The 16,949-nt window shown below is 44.7% G+C and overlaps 2 protein-coding genes across 7 annotated transcripts; one reads left to right on the top strand and one right to left on the bottom strand.

Annotated features, from left to right (window-relative positions):
• Positions 1–1,225: 1,225 nt before the first annotated feature.
• On the bottom strand, positions 1,226–9,166 carry LOC109877005 (zinc finger protein 628-like). 2 transcript variants are annotated; one of them, XM_031819308.1, is made up of 4 exons: positions 8,052–9,166; positions 3,649–3,770; positions 3,174–3,270; positions 1,226–2,925 (listed from the first exon to the last, which is right to left on the bottom strand). In XM_031819308.1, exons 1-4 carry the CDS (start codon positions 8,332–8,334, stop codon positions 1,709–1,711), a joined length of 1,719 nt encoding a protein of 572 aa, XP_031675168.1. In that variant the 5' UTR covers positions 8,335–9,166; the 3' UTR covers positions 1,226–1,708. The 2 variants fall into 2 exon arrangements, with proteins under 2 accessions (XP_031675168.1, XP_031675167.1); XM_031819307.1 differs by having other exon boundaries at positions 3,586–3,770; positions 8,052–9,100.
• Positions 9,161–15,333, top strand: LOC109876536 (oocyte zinc finger protein XlCOF19). 5 transcript variants are annotated; one of them, XM_031819309.1, is made up of 4 exons: positions 9,161–9,720; positions 10,199–10,341; positions 10,604–10,715; positions 10,920–15,333. In XM_031819309.1, the coding sequence occupies exons 2-4, from the start codon at positions 10,306–10,308 to the stop codon at positions 11,729–11,731; spliced, it is 960 nt and encodes a 319-aa protein (XP_031675169.1). In that variant the 5' UTR covers positions 9,161–9,720; positions 10,199–10,305; the 3' UTR covers positions 11,732–15,333. The 5 variants fall into 3 exon arrangements, with proteins under 5 accessions (XP_031675169.1, XP_031675172.1, XP_031675171.1 ...); XM_031819310.1 differs by having other exon boundaries at positions 9,161–9,743; XM_031819311.1 differs by having other exon boundaries at positions 9,161–9,725.
• Positions 15,334–16,949: the final 1,616 nt, after the last annotated feature.

Raw genomic sequence — 16,949 nt, 5'->3', positions numbered from 1 at the left:
ATTGTGATGTTTCAGCGGTGAGGTGAATTGTGCACTACTTACGCATTCAGGCGGTCTGCAATACTTTGCCACGCTTTTTTCTTTGCTTTATCACTGTGGCGGTGTTGCCTTTCTTCTTAATTATATCTTTTACCTCCTCGTATGCCTCCATGAGGATTTGTGGCTTCCGACGGGGAAAAGTACGCGGCTCTAGGTTGCCATGGTAAATCAGTTAATCTGTGATCTGTGGCGGGGTCTATTTGAGTGAGCCGTGAGCGCGCACCTATCCAGGATTGGTTTCACCTAGCTTAATGAATCCGTGTCTGCTCATCCTGGCTTGGTCTTTGTGCAACCAATTAAGCCTGGACGCACATGTTTTGGCTTCATTGAGCTCAGCTGAGTCATTTATCCCGGATGTCTTAATTCTACTTTTGTGCAACAGGCCCCTGGATGACACCAGTGTCGTCATAAGGAAACAAAACACTAAAGTGGAGTTCTTTAGCAAAACAGTCCTAAACAAACATCACTATGTTGTCATCCAGAGTCCCATGTATTTATTTTCCAAGCTATAGCACACAGTATTTTACATTCGGCAGGTTTTTAAAGGACTAAAAGGTTAAGTCTGCTCCATGTTTTCATTTTTGTCATCTAAAAAAATATCTCGATACTGGTGTTGTCCTGGCGCTAGTGAAAATATCTAGACATAGCGCAGGGGAGTGTGGCCCATTGTGTCTTTTCTGTTGGATTATTGCTTTTAAATTTAGATCTCGTTGGATTACCTTTTTTTTGGGGGGGGGGGGGGGGGGGCTTCCTTTGGGTTACAAACATTTATTTGGTCTTGGACTTCCATTTAAGGACTCACACTCTCAACCAAAGGTTCTGGTAGGACTAAGGTTTCGAACTGAGACTTGACTCTGACAGGACTATACTATCTTATTGTTGATTGATTATTTTGTTGTTCATACTGAACCGGCCTATCAACACGTCACAAGCTAACTTCATTATTAGCAATGTTAGCTAGCAATCCAGATATCTAAAATCTTATTGGTTGAAGAATTGGTCAGACTTTAAATGCACTTGAACACAATCATGGCAGACTTACGACGTCCCATATTCAAATGTTTGTTAGGTTGGCATGATATTTTTGACAGACAATTCATAGACAGTCCATGTATGGCGTGAATTCTTAACCAACACACAGATTTATAAACGTTCATATTTTCATCAAAAGAAAGGAGGACCAAGGCACTCTGAAAATAATTTATTAAAATGCCTTCATTTGTACGGCATGTTAAATGAAAACAAAGATTAAACTCAGTACAAAGATTTGATAATGCATGTCCTCATTTGAACAGCATTTTCCAATCAAACTTGATTTGAAGAGGGTTACAGAATTAATTGGACAACACCTAGTAAAAACTATACATATTAAAAAGTGAAATACTGTATATGTTATAAAAATGAAAATCAAGGCTAGAAGGATCAGAACTCATAGAAAAGTAGTTCCGCCTTTTTGACTGGGCAAAGTTGTAAGAATAGCAGAGCTGCCTAATTTAATGTACACTAGATCACAGCAAACATGTTCATATTTTCAATGTCCTTATTAATAAAGAACTGATCACAAGAAATGTTCTCAATGTCAAATAAAATAATAAAACTAGCTGTCCGAAGATTCATGTAGCAATTGTAAGTGTCTGCTATATAACAAAAAAAATTATCAATAAAAAAATCAGTCCAGGAGATTTGGCCTGTGTTTGCGCTGGTGTGACTTCAGATGTGCCAGTCGTTTGAAGCTGAGTCCACACACAGAACAGCAGTACGGTCTCTCCCCAGTGTGGGTGCGCAGGTGCACTTTCAAAATGTCTGCCCGTGTGAAGCTCTTGTCACACATATTGCAGCAGTGGGGTTTCTCCTGCGTGTGAATGCGCTGATGCACCTTCAGGTTCCAGAGCCGACTGAACTTGTTCCCACAGATGGAGCAGCAGTAGGGCTTGTCTGTGGTCTGGCTGCACTTGTGCCTCTTCAGGTCGGAGAAGGAGGTGAAGCCCTTGCCGCAGTGGCTGCAGAGGTGGAGTCCCTTGGCCTGGTGGACTCGCTGGTGGACCTTGAGGTTGCAGGCCTGGGTGAAGGTCTTACCGCACTGGGTGCAGGAGTACAGAGGCACAGACCCTGACCCTGTACTCGACTTTCTCCCTGTTTTGTGTTTCTGCTTGTGGACCTTGAGAGAACCAGAGTCTGGGAAGGTCATGCTGCACTGATTGCAGGCATGACACCTCCCCCCTCCTCCTGTTACCTGCTCTTGTGAACGATCTCTGAGGTTTAAAGAGAGTCCAAAGTCGTCAGCAGCACCATACAGGCTGTCTGTGTTGTTGTTGTGGGCTGAGCTTCCAGCGTGGATGGAGGTTAGCCCCCTGTGGCCGGCTCTACTACCTGACTCTGGGACACCGTGTTCAGGGTACAAGACGCTGGAGTCCTGCAGGTACCCCTCCTCATTGATCAACAGGCAGTTCAGGTCTCCCACCTCCGGGTGGGGGGATGGCATTGGCGACCCCACCTGCTCCCTCCGGCTCCGATGGGAGCGAGGCATGTGGGAGCGATGGTCTCCCCCCTCAGACCCTCCCAGGTCCACCTGGTAGTGACCTGCAGCTCTGTAGCTCAGCCCCCCCAGACGAGACTGGGAACCAGGAAGCCTATCCAGCCCTTCCATGTCTAGAAGATGGTCGCCACTACCACTACTGCCGTAACCAGACTTCTCAAAGCCGTCCCCCAGTTCCTCAATGCTGTAGCGGGGGCGGTAGAGAGGTTGGCTGGGGTCTCCTGGGTCTCCCTCGGGGCAAGGTGGTTCAGGATGCTGGTCTAGACCAGAAGCCCAGTCATCCTGGCACCGCTGTAGATCCTGCTGAATAAAACTCTTACTGGGCCCTGAGATGTCTGAACCATCGGCCCCTGAAAACACAGGGGACATGAGGCATTAGAAGCATTAATATTTAAGACATTAGAATTACTAGAAACGGTAGTAGAGTAACTGTAATGTTAAATGTCTACTTACAGTTTCAAGTTGACTTTCCATGTATAATAATGAATACATTTTAAATGAAACCGCATACTATAAAAGTTACTCTTGTTATCATTCTCATCATCATAAAAAGTAGGTTATTGTCTGTGTTATATTTGTGGTAAACTCCTCAACTCACCATCCAGGCAGACGCCCCATCTCTCCTGTAGCTCAGTGTTGTGGAGAGGCTCCTCTTTCAGCAGGCTGTCCAGCTTCTGACCTCCGACCTCTGTGGACTGGAAGAGCAAATTATTCTGACTAAATAATGGATAAACTGACAGTGATTGAATAGAGCTGACAATGATGGTTCTATATTCAGAACTCTCCTCTGGGACCCCCAGACATCTCACAACTTTGTTGTAGCCCTGAACTAGCATACTTGATTCAAGTAGTGAAGTGTTTAAGTTCCGGAACAGTTCAAATATGAGGAGAGGTTTGAAAATGGCTGCCCTATTCTTTGTGACAGACAATCTGTTATGTACAATATATTTCCACCTGAACATTCTGTAACACCACACCCCCCACAGGTGTTTAGTCAGTCCCCTGCCTACCTCAGAGATTCTCCTAGGGCTGGTGGCCTCAGCCTCCATGTGTTTAGTCAGTCCCCTGCCTACCTCAGAGATTCTCCTAGGGCTGGTGGCCTCAGCCTCCTCCAGATCATTGAATGCTGTTTCCCTGGCCACGCCCCCACAGCTGCTCCACTCCTCCTGCTTCAGGCCACGCCCCCTCTCCACACCTGGCCACAGGTAAACAAAGAGAACATTTCATTTGGAGTAAAAAGTAAGTAACATTGTGGATAATGGAGTCTCCTCACATCAGATGAAGGAAAGGAAACATCTTATTAAGATGCCACCACCACCCATGACTGACTCCTTTCTTAAACCAATACTGTCTGATCACTAAAGTATGGAATGTACACATTACAGCAGCCCCACTTCAGAGTGATTCTATATTTACCACAGGAGGTTGGGGGCACCCTAATTGGGAAGGACGGGTTCATAGTAATGGCTGGAACAGAATCAATGGAATGGTATCAAATACTTCAAACATGGTTTCAATGAGTTTGATGTCATTCCATTTACTCCGTTCCAGCCATTATTATGAGCCTTCCATCCCTCAGCAGCCTCCACTGATTGTATGTATGTACAGTACCAGTCAAAAGTTTGGACACACCTACTCATTCAAGGGTTTTTCTTTATTTGTACAATTTTCTACATTGTAGAATAATAGTGAAGACATCAAAACTATGAAGAAACACATATGAAATCATGAAACCAAAAAAAAGTGTTAAAGAAAACAAAATATATTTTATATTTGAGATTCTTCAAAGTAGCCACCCTTCTCCTTGATGACAGCTTTGAACAGTCTTGGCATTCTCTCAACCAGCTTCACCTGGAATGCTTTTCCAACAGTCCTGTAGGAGTTCCCACATATGCTGAGCACTTGTTGGCTGCTTTCCTTCACTCTGTGGTCCAACTCATCCAAAACCATCTCAATTGGGTTGAGGTCAGGTGATTGTGGAGTCCAGGTCATCTGATGCTGCACTCCATCACTCTCCTTCTTGGTCAAATAGCCCTTACACAGCCTGGAGGTATGTTGGGTCATTGTCCTGTTGAAAAACAAATAATAGTCCCACTAAGTGCAAACCAGATGTCATATCGCTGATGGCATATTGCTGCAGAATGCTATGGTAGCCACACTGGTTAAGTGTGCCTTGAATTCTAAATAAATCACAGACTGCGTTACCAGCAAAGCACCCCCACACATCACACCACCTCCTCCATGCATGGAAATACATATGCGGAGATCATCTGTTCACCTACTCTGCGTCTCACGAAGACATGGCGGTTGGAACTAAAAATCAAATTTGGACTCATCAGACCAAAGGACAGACTTCCATCGGTCTAATGTCCATTACTTGTTTTTCTTGGCCCAAGCAGGTCTTCTTATTATCGGTGTCCTTTAGTAGTGGTTCCTTTGTGGCAATTTGACCATGAATTCACCGACGAGTAGGGAAACCACCACTACTCCCTGTCAGGAAGTCCAGGATCCAGTTGCAGAAGGAGGTGTTTAGATGTGCTTTGTGGGCACTATGGCGTTGAACACTGACCTGTAGTCAATGAACAGCATTCTCACATAGGATGTTCCTTTTGTCCAGGTGGGAAAGGGAAGTGTGGATTGTGATTGCATCATCTGTGGATCTGCTGGGGTGGTATGCAAACTGGAGTGGGTCTAGGGTTTCCGGCATGATGGTGTTGATATGAGCCATGACCAGCCTTTCAAAGCACTTCATGGCTACAGACGTGAGTGCTACGGGGCGCTAATAATTTAGGCAAGTTAGTCCCTGTGCCCTTTCTTGGGCACAGGGTCTATGGTGGTCTGTTTGAAACATGTAGGTATTACAGACTCAGTCAGGGAGAGGTTGAAAGTGTCAGTGAAGATACTTGCCTGTTGGTCCGCATCCTGGTAATCCGTCTGGCCCAGAGAGTTTGTGAATGTTGACCTTTTTAAAGGTCTTGCTAACATCCGCTACGGAGAGCGTGATCACACAGTGGTCCGGAACAGCTGGTGCTCTCATTAATGCTTCAGTGTTGCTTGCCTCGAAGCGAGCAGATAGGCATTTAGCTTGTGGCTGGGTTTCCCCTTGTAGTCCGTAATATTTTTCAAGCCCTGCCACATCCGACGAGCGTCAGAGCCGGTGTAGTAGGATTCAATCATAGTCCTGTATTGACACTTTGCCTGTTCGATGGTTTGTCTGAGGGCATAGTGAGATTTCTTATAAGCATCCGGATTAGTGTCCCACTCCTTGAAAGTGGCAGCTCTAGCCTTAAGCTTGGTGCTGATGTTGCCTGTAATCCATGGCTTCTGGTTGGGGAATGTATGTACGGTCACTGTGAGGACGACATCGTCAATGCACTTATTGATGAAGCCGGTGACTGAGGTGGTATATACTCCTCAATGCCATTGGATGAATCCCGGGACATATTCCAGTCTTTGCTAGGAAAACAGTCCTGTAGCGTAGCATCCTTGTCATCTGACCACTTCGTATTGAGCGAGTCCCTGGTTCTTCCTGCTTTAGTTTTTGCTTGTAAGCAGGAATCAGGATAGAATTATGGTCAGATTTGCCAAATGGAGGGAGAGCTTTGTATGCGTCTCTGTATGTGGAGTAAAGGTGGTCTAGAGTTTATTTCCCTCTACTTGCACATGCTGGTAGAAATGAGGTAAAACGGATTTAAGTTTGCCTGCATTAAAGTCCCCGGCCACTAGGAGCGCTGCTTCTGGGTGAGCATTGTCTTGTTTGCTTATGGCCTTCCACAGCTCATTGAGTGCTGTCTTAGTGCCAGCATCGGTTTGTGGTGGTAAATAGATGGCAACAAATAATATAGATGAGAACTTTCTTGGTAGATAATGTGGTATACAGCTTATCATGAGGTATTCTACCTATGTCGAGAAATACCTCGAGACTTCTTTAATATTAGACATCGCGCACCAGCAGTTGACAAATAGACACAGACCCCCGCCCCCCGTCTTCCCAGACGTAGCTGCTTTGTCCTGCCGATGCACGGAGAAGATGGTCAGCTCTAAATTATCTGTGTCGTCATTCAGCCATGTCTCAGTGAAACATAAAATACCACAGTTTTTAATGTCCCGTTGGTAGGATAGTCTTAGCCGTAGATCATCCAGTTTGAATTCAAATGATTGCATGTTGGCCAATAATACTGAGGGTAGTGGTGGTTTACCTACTCGTCTGCGAATTCATGGTCAAATTGCTGCAAAAAAAACAGTACTAAAGGACACCAATAAGAAGAAGAGACTTGCTTGGGCAAAGAAACACAAGCAATGGACATTAGACTGGTGGAAATCTGCTCTTTGGCCTGATGAGTCCAAATTTGAGAGTTTGGGTTCCAACCGCAGTGTCTTTGTGAGACGTGGAGTAGGTGAATGTATGATCTCCACATGTGTGCTTCCCACCATGAAGCATGGAGGAGGTGGTATTATGGTGCTTTGCTGGTGACACTGTCTGTGATTAATTTAGAAAGGGCTATTTGACCAAGAAGGAGAGTGATGGAGTGCTGCATCAGATAACCTGGCCTACACAATCACCCGACCTCAACCCAATAGAAATGGTTTGGGATGAGTTGAACCGTAGAGTGAAGGTAAATTAGCCAACAAGTGCTCACCACACGTGGGAACTCCTTCAAGACTGTTGGAAAAGCATTCCAGGTGAAGCTGGTTGAGAGAATGCCAAGAGTGTGCAAAGCTGTCAAGGCAAAGGGTTGCTACTTTGAAGAATCTCAAATATAAAATATTTTGTGATTTGTTTAACACTTTTTTGGTTACTACATGATTCCATATGTGTTATTTCATAGTTTTGGTGTCTTCACTATCATTCAAAAATGTTGAAAACAGTAAAAGAAATAAAGAAAAACCCTTAAATGAGTAGGAGTGTTCAAACATTTGACTGGTACTGTATGTATGTATATATACATCCATATATATATATAATTGATTTGCAACCCCATTTTCCCCTCAGAACAGCATTAATTTGTCTGGGGCATGGACTCTAGAAGGTGTTGAAAGCGTTCCAAAGGGATGCTGGCCCATGTTGACTCCAATGCATCCCACAGTTGTGTGAAGTTAGCTGGATATCCTTTGGGTGGTGGACCATTCTTGATACACATGGAAAACTGTTGAGCATGAAAAACCCAGCAGCATTGCAGTTCTGGACACACTCAAACCAGTGCGCCTGGCACCTACTACCATACCCATCAAAGGCACTTCAATATTTTGTCTTGCCCATTCACCGTCTGAATGGCACACATACACAATCCATGTCTCAATGCCTAAAAATTCATATTTAACCTGTCTCACCCCTTTCATCGACACTTAAAGTGGATTTAATAAGTGACATTAATTAGGGGAAATAGCTTTCCCCTGGTTAGTCGGGCATGGAAAGAGCAGGTGTTCCTAATGTTTTGTACATTGTAGATATGTGTTTTGATGTCTCTCTTTTCACCTGTCTGTGAGGTTCCAGACCTTCTCTCCTCGGCTTCCTCGTCAGCTCTCCCACAGTCCGCACACTTCCCCCTCCGGTCTCGCTCTTTGTCCCTATCCCTGCGTCTGTTCTCCGACCACTGCAGCCGCTTCTTCAGTGACTCGACCTGCTCCCGGCTGCGGGACATCTCCTTCAGGAAGCTATCGTCCACCAGTCTGGTGATCTCGTACATAGCAGCCTTGAATACAGTCTCCATGACTCCGGAGAGCTGAGACTGGAAGGTTATGATGGCTTCAGACATCATAGCAAACTGTCTATGTGTAGCTAGCTACAGTTAAGAGTTCGTAACATTTAGGTACTTTTGTTCAGGTGGGTCAGTGTTACGATCCAACTCATCAAAAGGCTAGGAAGCTAGCTAGCTACCGTTAGCAGGCTAGCTACTGTTGGATGTTGTCTCTTTCAATGACGGTCCTAATAACAATTGTAATACTTTCTAGATATAAGATGTAGCATTTACTGTATGAGGATATTCGAACAAAGAAATACCATAGGCATTGAAAGACCGCAAGCTTATGACAGTTAGGTAACTAGCGTTTGATAGTTACAGAGCCAACACTAAAATCACAGATAGAACAATGAGACAGACATTTCACCGGATGTATAAAATGTAAAGCATCCGCTTAGCCTTTCCATTCACTACCAAAAATGATAGTGCCAGGAAATCTACTGGCCGTTAGTGGGAGAATATGGAACGACATTTTGCTCGTCGATGAAATTTGATCTCAAAACAATTTTCTGTTCCCCAAACTATTTCATGTTATGAACAGAGTGTACCATGTGCGATTTTTTAAATTTTAAATCACGTTGTTTACAAGGAACGTCAAGGCGAGGAGGGGGAAGTAACGGAAATATGCAGATAAATGCTAGAACGCGCCAATAGGATCTTGCTAGTTCGTGATTGGCTCTAACCACCTCTTTCCTTGTTCTGCCCACTGTGACTAATTTGTTCCCATTGGAAACAACAGGCTGTGTCTATCTTGGTCTAGTTATAACAAATCTTCGCTATAGTCATTCCCAAACAATAATAGCACTTCCGGAAACATACCTACGGATCTGGTAGTGGGACAATCTACACTACGCTCCTCTCTGGAGAGATGCCTTTATTTGAACAAAACCTTTGAATGTTCTCACGTTGACTGTAAAAAAGGTTGAAAATATAATCCGGCTATTTTTATAAAATGGTGTAAAATATTTACAGGAAATCTACACACCCCTCAGTGCGTCACACAAAGCACTGTGTGCCGTGTCCATAGAAGAAGAAGCCATGTTCTGATCAATCTTGTAAGTTATATTCGAAATAATAATCGATTGTACATGTATATGAGTGTTGGTTGAAGATGTCTGCCACCCACATGTCGAACGAAGGGTTTCAAATTCAGTTCGCCTCTGTTATGGAGAGTGTATTGAATACTGCAGTCACCGAGACAATTCAACTTTTCGAAACAATTATTGAGGAACTGCGAGCCGAAATATCCAGAATAAAAAAAGAGAACAAGGACCTCAAATCGAGTTGTCGATCCCATGAAATAACGAAGAGATGGACCGGTGAAAGTGAACGCCAAAACCACAGAGCCCAGACCGAGTCAAAGTGCTACACGTATCGTAAAATGTGACATCGGCGTTCAATGCGGTGAGGTGAAAACGTTATCCACTGTAGCTAACTATCTATCTACGTTCTAATTACTCACCCATGATCACACATCTTGATAACTAGCTAGCTGAGCATGTAGAATCACAGCCAATTTTTCCAAAACTACTTCATGTAGCTACGTTTAATTTGTGTAGACTACAATATTAGGCAGAACATATCGTTTTGAGAGTTGTAGTCAATACTATTATGCATTCATAAATGACTGATAAGAGATGCTTCATAACCTAGGGATTTATATGTCACCCCAAATGATAGGTATGTTGCAACCATAGAAATAGATGAAATAGAATGTACTTGGAACCTCAAACCCTGGCAATTTGACGGGATTCTATTTGTATGGATGCAACACAGGATGTTGAAATGTTCTGTCACATAAGTTTGTTTCTAAACTTTAACACAGAGTGTTTTTTGTGCCTTTTATCCTAAGTACAACTCTCTTCTGGTCTGGTATTTTCAGTTCTGACAAAGCAGGCTTTACCTCGGGCTGGGGAGCAGCACCTGCGGGAGGAGGACCAGGGGACTGAGCTGCACTGTGGAGCGTATGACGAGGAGGGCAACCCACAGATGGCCTTTGTTCTGATCAAACAGGAGGTGGACTGGGTAAGACAGGCTTCTAGCCTGAGTCCCCAGCTAGTCTAAGTCCCAGATCTGTTTGTGCTGTCTTGTCAATTCATCCACCTCTCTATACTCAACCTGTTGTTGGTGAACCCAGAAAAAAAGAGAAACCTTCACACTGCGCTTGCTAGTATCACTTGTTCATTTAAGCTTATGTACATCGGCCTCACAGTCTTTGTCAGAGTTTTCAATGACCCTAAGCTTTTGTGGTTGATTGTGCCATTGCCCCACCCCCCACCACCATCAGGAGGCAGACTATTCTGATGACTACTCCCCTGGGTACATACTGCTGAAGAAGGAGGGGGGCAGGCCCCCGACTCTGGTCCGCAGACAACCTCTCAGAGACTTAACAGGCAGAGGTAGGAACTAGGGAGACCTGCTTCTGAATCACACATCTTATTACAATGTATTAAACAGTATTGGAATGAGAACCAGGCTCTAATAATATCTATAATTATCTCTCCACTGTTATTCTCTCTGTCCTTTTGTTCTTTCTCTGTCTCTCTCTGCGTCTCTCGCTTTCCACTATCCCCGCCACCTTTCTCCGTCCTGTCCCTCTGTAGCCCTGGTCCCTCCTGGAGCCGTCCGGGCCCTGATCAACCGTTACACCCAGGAAAGGCCTCCCACCACCCAGTCTACCTCAGGAGCCGCAGCGGCCGTCTTCCAGGGAGATCCAGACACCCAGGAGGCCCCCCAGGCTCTCAGCCCATCCCAGCCCAGGACCAGAGAGGTTACCAGTGGTAGTGCAGGCCAGGCCCCTGGAGCAGAACAGCAGTCACTGGTAATACCAGCAGCAGAGTCTCCATCAACATTACACCAGACAGCATCTCCTCAATCAGCAGCCACTATCCAGTCTACATCACCTGTCCTGTCTGCTGTATTGGTCCAGTCCACGGTAACTACTCTGTCAAAAGAAACTGTCCAGTCGACCGTAACGGTGAAGTCGACAGCAGCAGCGTCAGAGCGCCTGCCACCTGTCCTCTCTGGGTTACCCAGAACCCCTCTTCAGGATACACAGCCCAGCCCCGTACCCCCTCGTCCACCCCAATCATCACCATCGCAGTCCTTCACAGACGTTCTACCTGTAGCTCGTCCAATAGCAGTGCCCTCAACACAACCAGCTAGGCCTACAGCTGTACCTGATGGACCACCGGCCGCACCACCAACACAACCGCTACCGCCTACAGTTTTGGAGCAGTTGGGTGTTGCCACGGCAACATCGCTAACACCACCGGTCCAGTCCGCTCCTTCTCCAACTGTGTTGACAGAACCTGCCAGCCCCCCTGAGAAGCAGGGGTCGTTGGTCACTGATCATGTGCAACGCTCCCCCACTGCCACGACCGAAGTCACCTGCTGTCCCAAAGAGGATGTCTGATGAAGCTCCTCCTCGGCTGTCAGACCCTGCTGTAATTACACCCTCACCCTCTTGCCCCTTTCAAATGTCTAAGACACAGTTTTTAGCACATTTGTCAGTAGTACCCAAAGTACGCGCCCTGCCGTGGTTGGAGGAAGAGGAGGAGGAAAAAGGGGGGAGAGGAAGATGAAGGGCAGGAAGATGAGGGAGGGCTTTCTTCCCTCCCTGCCACGTCTACGGAAGATGTGACAACCAGGTCTGTCGCTACGGAGACGACCCCTGCCGGCGAGAAAAAGGAGGAGATTGTTGACCAGGTAGGTGGTGGCAGAAAGTCAACGTGAAGCGCTCCTCTCTGGTCTCCGCCTCCGCTTAAGGCCCTGCCCCCAGCACAGTACTCCATCTCCAGTGGTTGCTAAGAAACCCAGAGAAGAGAGAACCGCCCCTCTAGACCACGACTACTCAAAGGTGATGCAGAACAGAGGAGGAAAAGTCCAGGGAATCACACGTTGACCAGGATATAGTAGAGGACACAGCTAACGGTGAGATGGCTGACGACAAGTCTAGTGGACAAGGAAGTAGTAACCACATCATCAGTGAGGAAGAGGGAGGAGCTAACACTGATGTGACCTCTCCGACCAGACAGTCACCTATTGTTGGAGGTGTGTCCAAATCCAAGAAGAGAAGCATGACCTGGGTGCAGGCTCAGAGACTATTGGCGCTAGCCCAGGCTAAGAGGAGTAGGTCAAAGGTCACCAAGGCCTCACAGAGAGGTCAGAGCTAAGAGGTCTGGTCACACAGACACAGTTTCTGCCTTCTAACCCACAGCGCCGCCTGTTATACAGCCCCAGCCCTCGCGCTGCCTCCACGTCTAGCCCACGCCGCACCAGCCCTCTCCAAGCTACGGGAGCGAACATGAACCCTTCTCCTACCACCCCTCCTCACCCACAGACTCACTCCTTCAAGGTCACTTCCACCACCCCTCGCCGCTTAACACCTCGTTTGGTGGCTGCGGTGGCTTTACATTTGAAACGGTCTCCCTCCACCCCTCAACCTATTGCGTTCACCGGCAGCCTTCACTCTGGCTTCAAAAAGTCCCCCCAGAGCCCACTGATGTTCCAGCAGGCGCGGCGTTACCTGCAATCACAACCGATGTGGTTGCCACCGGTTCCATACCAGCTCCAACAGGCTCCCCAGGCTCCACCGAAACGTCTCGCCAAAAACCAGTGTGCCTACTGCGGTCGTGTCCTGAGCAGCACCGCTTCTTTAGAGAGTCATGCCTCCCTCCACACGGGGAAGCGCCCGTTCGTCTGCTCAGCCTGCGGCAAGGACTTCCCCATCCTCAAGGGCCTCAACCGCCACGCCTGCGTCCATGGTGATCAGCGGGGCCACCAGTGTCCGCAGTGCAGCAAGACCTTTGTCTACCGCGTCGGCCTGACTAAGCACGAGCAGATGGTCCACAGCGGCGTGCGCCCGTTCATCTGCCCGATCTGTGACAAACGCTTCGTCATCCGGCGCGACATGGAGACGCATCTCCGCGTTCACACTGGAGAGAAACCGTTTGCCTGCTCCCTCTGTGTGAAGCGGTTCAAGAGGCGTGTGGAGCTGAATGTTCACCTGAGGTGGCACAACGGGGAGAAGAGACACTGGTGCTCGTACTGCGGGAAGGGCTTTCTGGATTACAATAATCTGAAGAGGCACAAACTGGTCCACACTGGGGAGAAACCTTACATCTGCTCTGAGTGTGGCAAGCACTTCAAACAGACTGGCCATCTGAACAAACACCTGAAGACAATACACAAAGACAGATAGAGAGGACAGGGGACGAGCCATTAATGGCACCCTATTCCCTATATAGTGCACTATGCAGGCTCTGGTCAAAAGTAGTGCACTATATAAGAATAGGGTGTATAGAAGGGAATAATAGACATTCTCCATTTGTCCGTTCAAAACCCAGCTATATAGATTTTAATGGGATATTGTGTGTAGTTTGGTGAGAAAAAAAATAAATGGAATCCTTTTTTAATTCAATCTTGAATTCTCACAGTGATTAATGATGCAGGGATCTCAATCTATTCTCACAGTGATTAATGACGCAGGGATCTCAATCTATTCTCACAGTGATTAATGACGCAGGGATCTCAATCTATTCTCACAGTGATTAATGACGCAGGGATCTCAATCTATTCTCACAGTGATTAATGATGCAGGGATCTCAATCTATTCTCACAGTGATTAATGATGCAGGGATCTCAATCTATTCTCACAGTGATTAATGATGCAGGGATCTCAATCTATTCTCACAGTGATTAATGACGCAGGGATCTCAATCTATTCTCACAGTGATTAATGACGCAGGGATCTCAATCTATTCTCACAGTGATTAATGATGCAGGGATCTCAATCTATTCTCACAGTGACCGGGAAGGACTTGTTATTTTATGTTTTTCTGTACTGATTGATTACAAGAGTCAACGCTTTGGTTGTGTAAACATTTGGGGCTACTTTTGTTGTTTGAAAGGTTCATGCTGCGAGAGAATGACGTACCTAAGTGATAGCGTAGTGTAAAAAAAGAACGATGTAGCTAAGTGATGACGTAGTGTAAAAAAAGAATGACGTAGCTTTAGTGATGACATAGCATAAAAAAAGAATGACGTAGCTAAGTGATGATGTAGTGTAAAAAAAGGAATGACGTAGCTTTAGTGATGACAGAGCATAAAAAAAGAACGACGTAGCTAAGTGATGACGTAGTGTAAAAAAAGAACGACGTAGCTAAGTGATGACGTAGTGCAAAAAAATAACGACTTAGCTAAGTGATGACGTAGTGTAAAAAAACAACGACGTAGCTAAGTGATGACGTAGTGTAAAAAAAGAATGACGTAGCTAAGTGATGATGTAGTGTAAAAAAATAACGACTTAGCTAAGTGATGACGTAGTGTAAAAAAACAACGACGTAGCTAAGTGATGACGTAGTGTAAAAAAAGAATGACGTAGCTAAGTGATGATGTAGTGTAAAAAAAGAACGACGTAGCTAAGTGATGACGTAGTGTAAAAAAAGAACGACGTAGCTAAGTGATGACGTAGTGTAAAAAAAGAACGACGTAGCTAAGTGATGACGTAGTGTAAAAAAAGAACGACGTAGCTAAGTGATGACGTAGTGTAAAAAAAGAACGACGTAGCTAAGTGATGACGTAGTGTAAAAAAAGAATGACGTAACTAAGTGATGACGTAGTGTAAAAAAAGAACGACGTAGCTAAGTGATGACGTAGTGTAAAAAAAGAACGACGTAGCTAAGTGATGACATAGTGTAAAAAAGGAGAAATGTTGAATTTACATTTATTGTATTTAAAACAAAATCTGATTATTTGTACATTTTGTTTATTAAGAAGTTGTTATGCCGAAAAGCAAGGTTATATTTAGTTTTATCGCGGTCACGAACATTATGGTTTTATGGTCGACAGGTTTCAACTAGTTTCATTTAAATTTGTTTCATGTTCTGTGCTATCATCGCACTTTGGATCAATGATGTTCCTCATGGTTGGTTTAATGGATCATTTATAGAATGGTGTGGGCTGATAGATTTAGGCCTAGCCCTAAAAGATAGCTTTAAGTTTATTCTAGGGTTTAACCTATTCAGTGCTGTTGAACGTTTAAACCAGACATTTCTTTCTTTTTTTCTTTCACCTTTATTTCACCAGGTAGGCTAGTTGAGAACAAGTTCTCATTTACAACTACGACCTGGCCAAGATAAAGCAAAGCAGTGCGACACAAACAACTACACAGAGTTACACAAGGAATAAACAAAACATAGTCAATAATACAGTAGAACAAAAGAAAACAAAAAGTCTATATACAGTGAGTGCAAATGAGGTAAGTTAAGGAAATAAATAGGCCATGGTGGCGAAGTAATTACAATATAGCAATTAAACACTGGAATGGTAGATCGGCAGAAGATGAATGTGCAAGTAGAGATACTGGGGTGCAAAGGAGCAAAATAAATAAATACATACCAGTATGGGGATGAGGTAGGACATGACTTGTTTTAATAATTTTTCAGAGCTATTAGATATGCTTGGGAGGGTGCACTGTCTCAGCGTCCAGGCACATGTTGGGCCCAACACTATCAGTCATTTGAAAGTTTAAACCGTCTAAGATAGGCACCCTATGACATTGCAATATCAGATTTGCTACTTACACTGAAAATAAATCTGTCTCATCTCTCTGGGTCAGTTAGCAAGAACCAATTAAAGTTCATATTTTGGTTTGGCTATTGTGCTTCTATGTTGGAAATGTATTATTTCTCATATCAACTAATGGCAGTTGGACATCTACAGTGTTTTCAGAAAGTATTCATACCCCTTGACTTATTCCACATTTTGTTGTGTTAAAGCCTGAATTCAAAATGGCTTAAATGTTGATTGTTTTTTCACCTATCTACACACAATACCCCATAATGACAAAGTGATAACATTGTTTTCGATTTTTAGGCACATTTTGTGAAAATCAAATACCTAAATATCTAATTTACATAAGTATTCACACCCCTGAGTCAATACATTATTATAATCACCTTTGGCAGTGATTACAACTGTGAGTCTTTCTGGGTAAGTCTCTAAGAGCTTTGCACAGCTGGATTGTACAATATTTGCACATTTATTATTTTCAAAATTCTTCAAGCTCTGTCAAGCTGATTGTTGATCATTGCTAGACAGCCGTTTTCAAGTCTTGCCATAGATTTTCATGTAGACTTAAGAACATTCAATGTCGTCTTGGTAAGCAACTCCAGTGTGTTTTAGGTTATTGTCCTGCTGAAAGCAGAATTTGTCTCCCAGTGTCTATTGGAAAGCAGAAAACTAGGTTTTTCTCTAGGATTTTGCCTGTGTTTAGCTCTATTCCATTTATTTTTATCCTAAAAAACTCCCAAGTCCTTGCCGATGACGAGCATACACATAACGTGATGAAGCTACCACCATGCTTGAAAATATGAAGAGTGGTACTCAGTGATGAGTTGTTTCGGGATTTGCCCCAAACATAGGGCTTTGTATTCAGGACAAATACAGTTTTGTAATATTTTTTTTCTTTACAGGTTTCCTTTTCACTCTGTCATTTAGGTTAGTATTGTGGAGTAACTACAACGTTGTTGATCCATCCTCAGTTTTCTCCTTTCACAGCCATTAAACTATGTAACTGTTTTAAAGTCACCATTGGCCTGAGCTGTTTCCTTCCTCTCCAGCAACTGAGT

The sequence above is a fragment of the Oncorhynchus kisutch genome, unplaced genomic scaffold (genome assembly GCF_002021735.2).
Source record: "Oncorhynchus kisutch isolate 150728-3 unplaced genomic scaffold, Okis_V2 scaffold2037, whole genome shotgun sequence".
NCBI classification, from domain to species: domain Eukaryota; kingdom Metazoa; phylum Chordata; class Actinopteri; order Salmoniformes; family Salmonidae; genus Oncorhynchus; species Oncorhynchus kisutch.
Note: the sequence above shows the minus strand (reverse complement) of the source record. Positions and strands in the feature narration are given on the sequence as shown.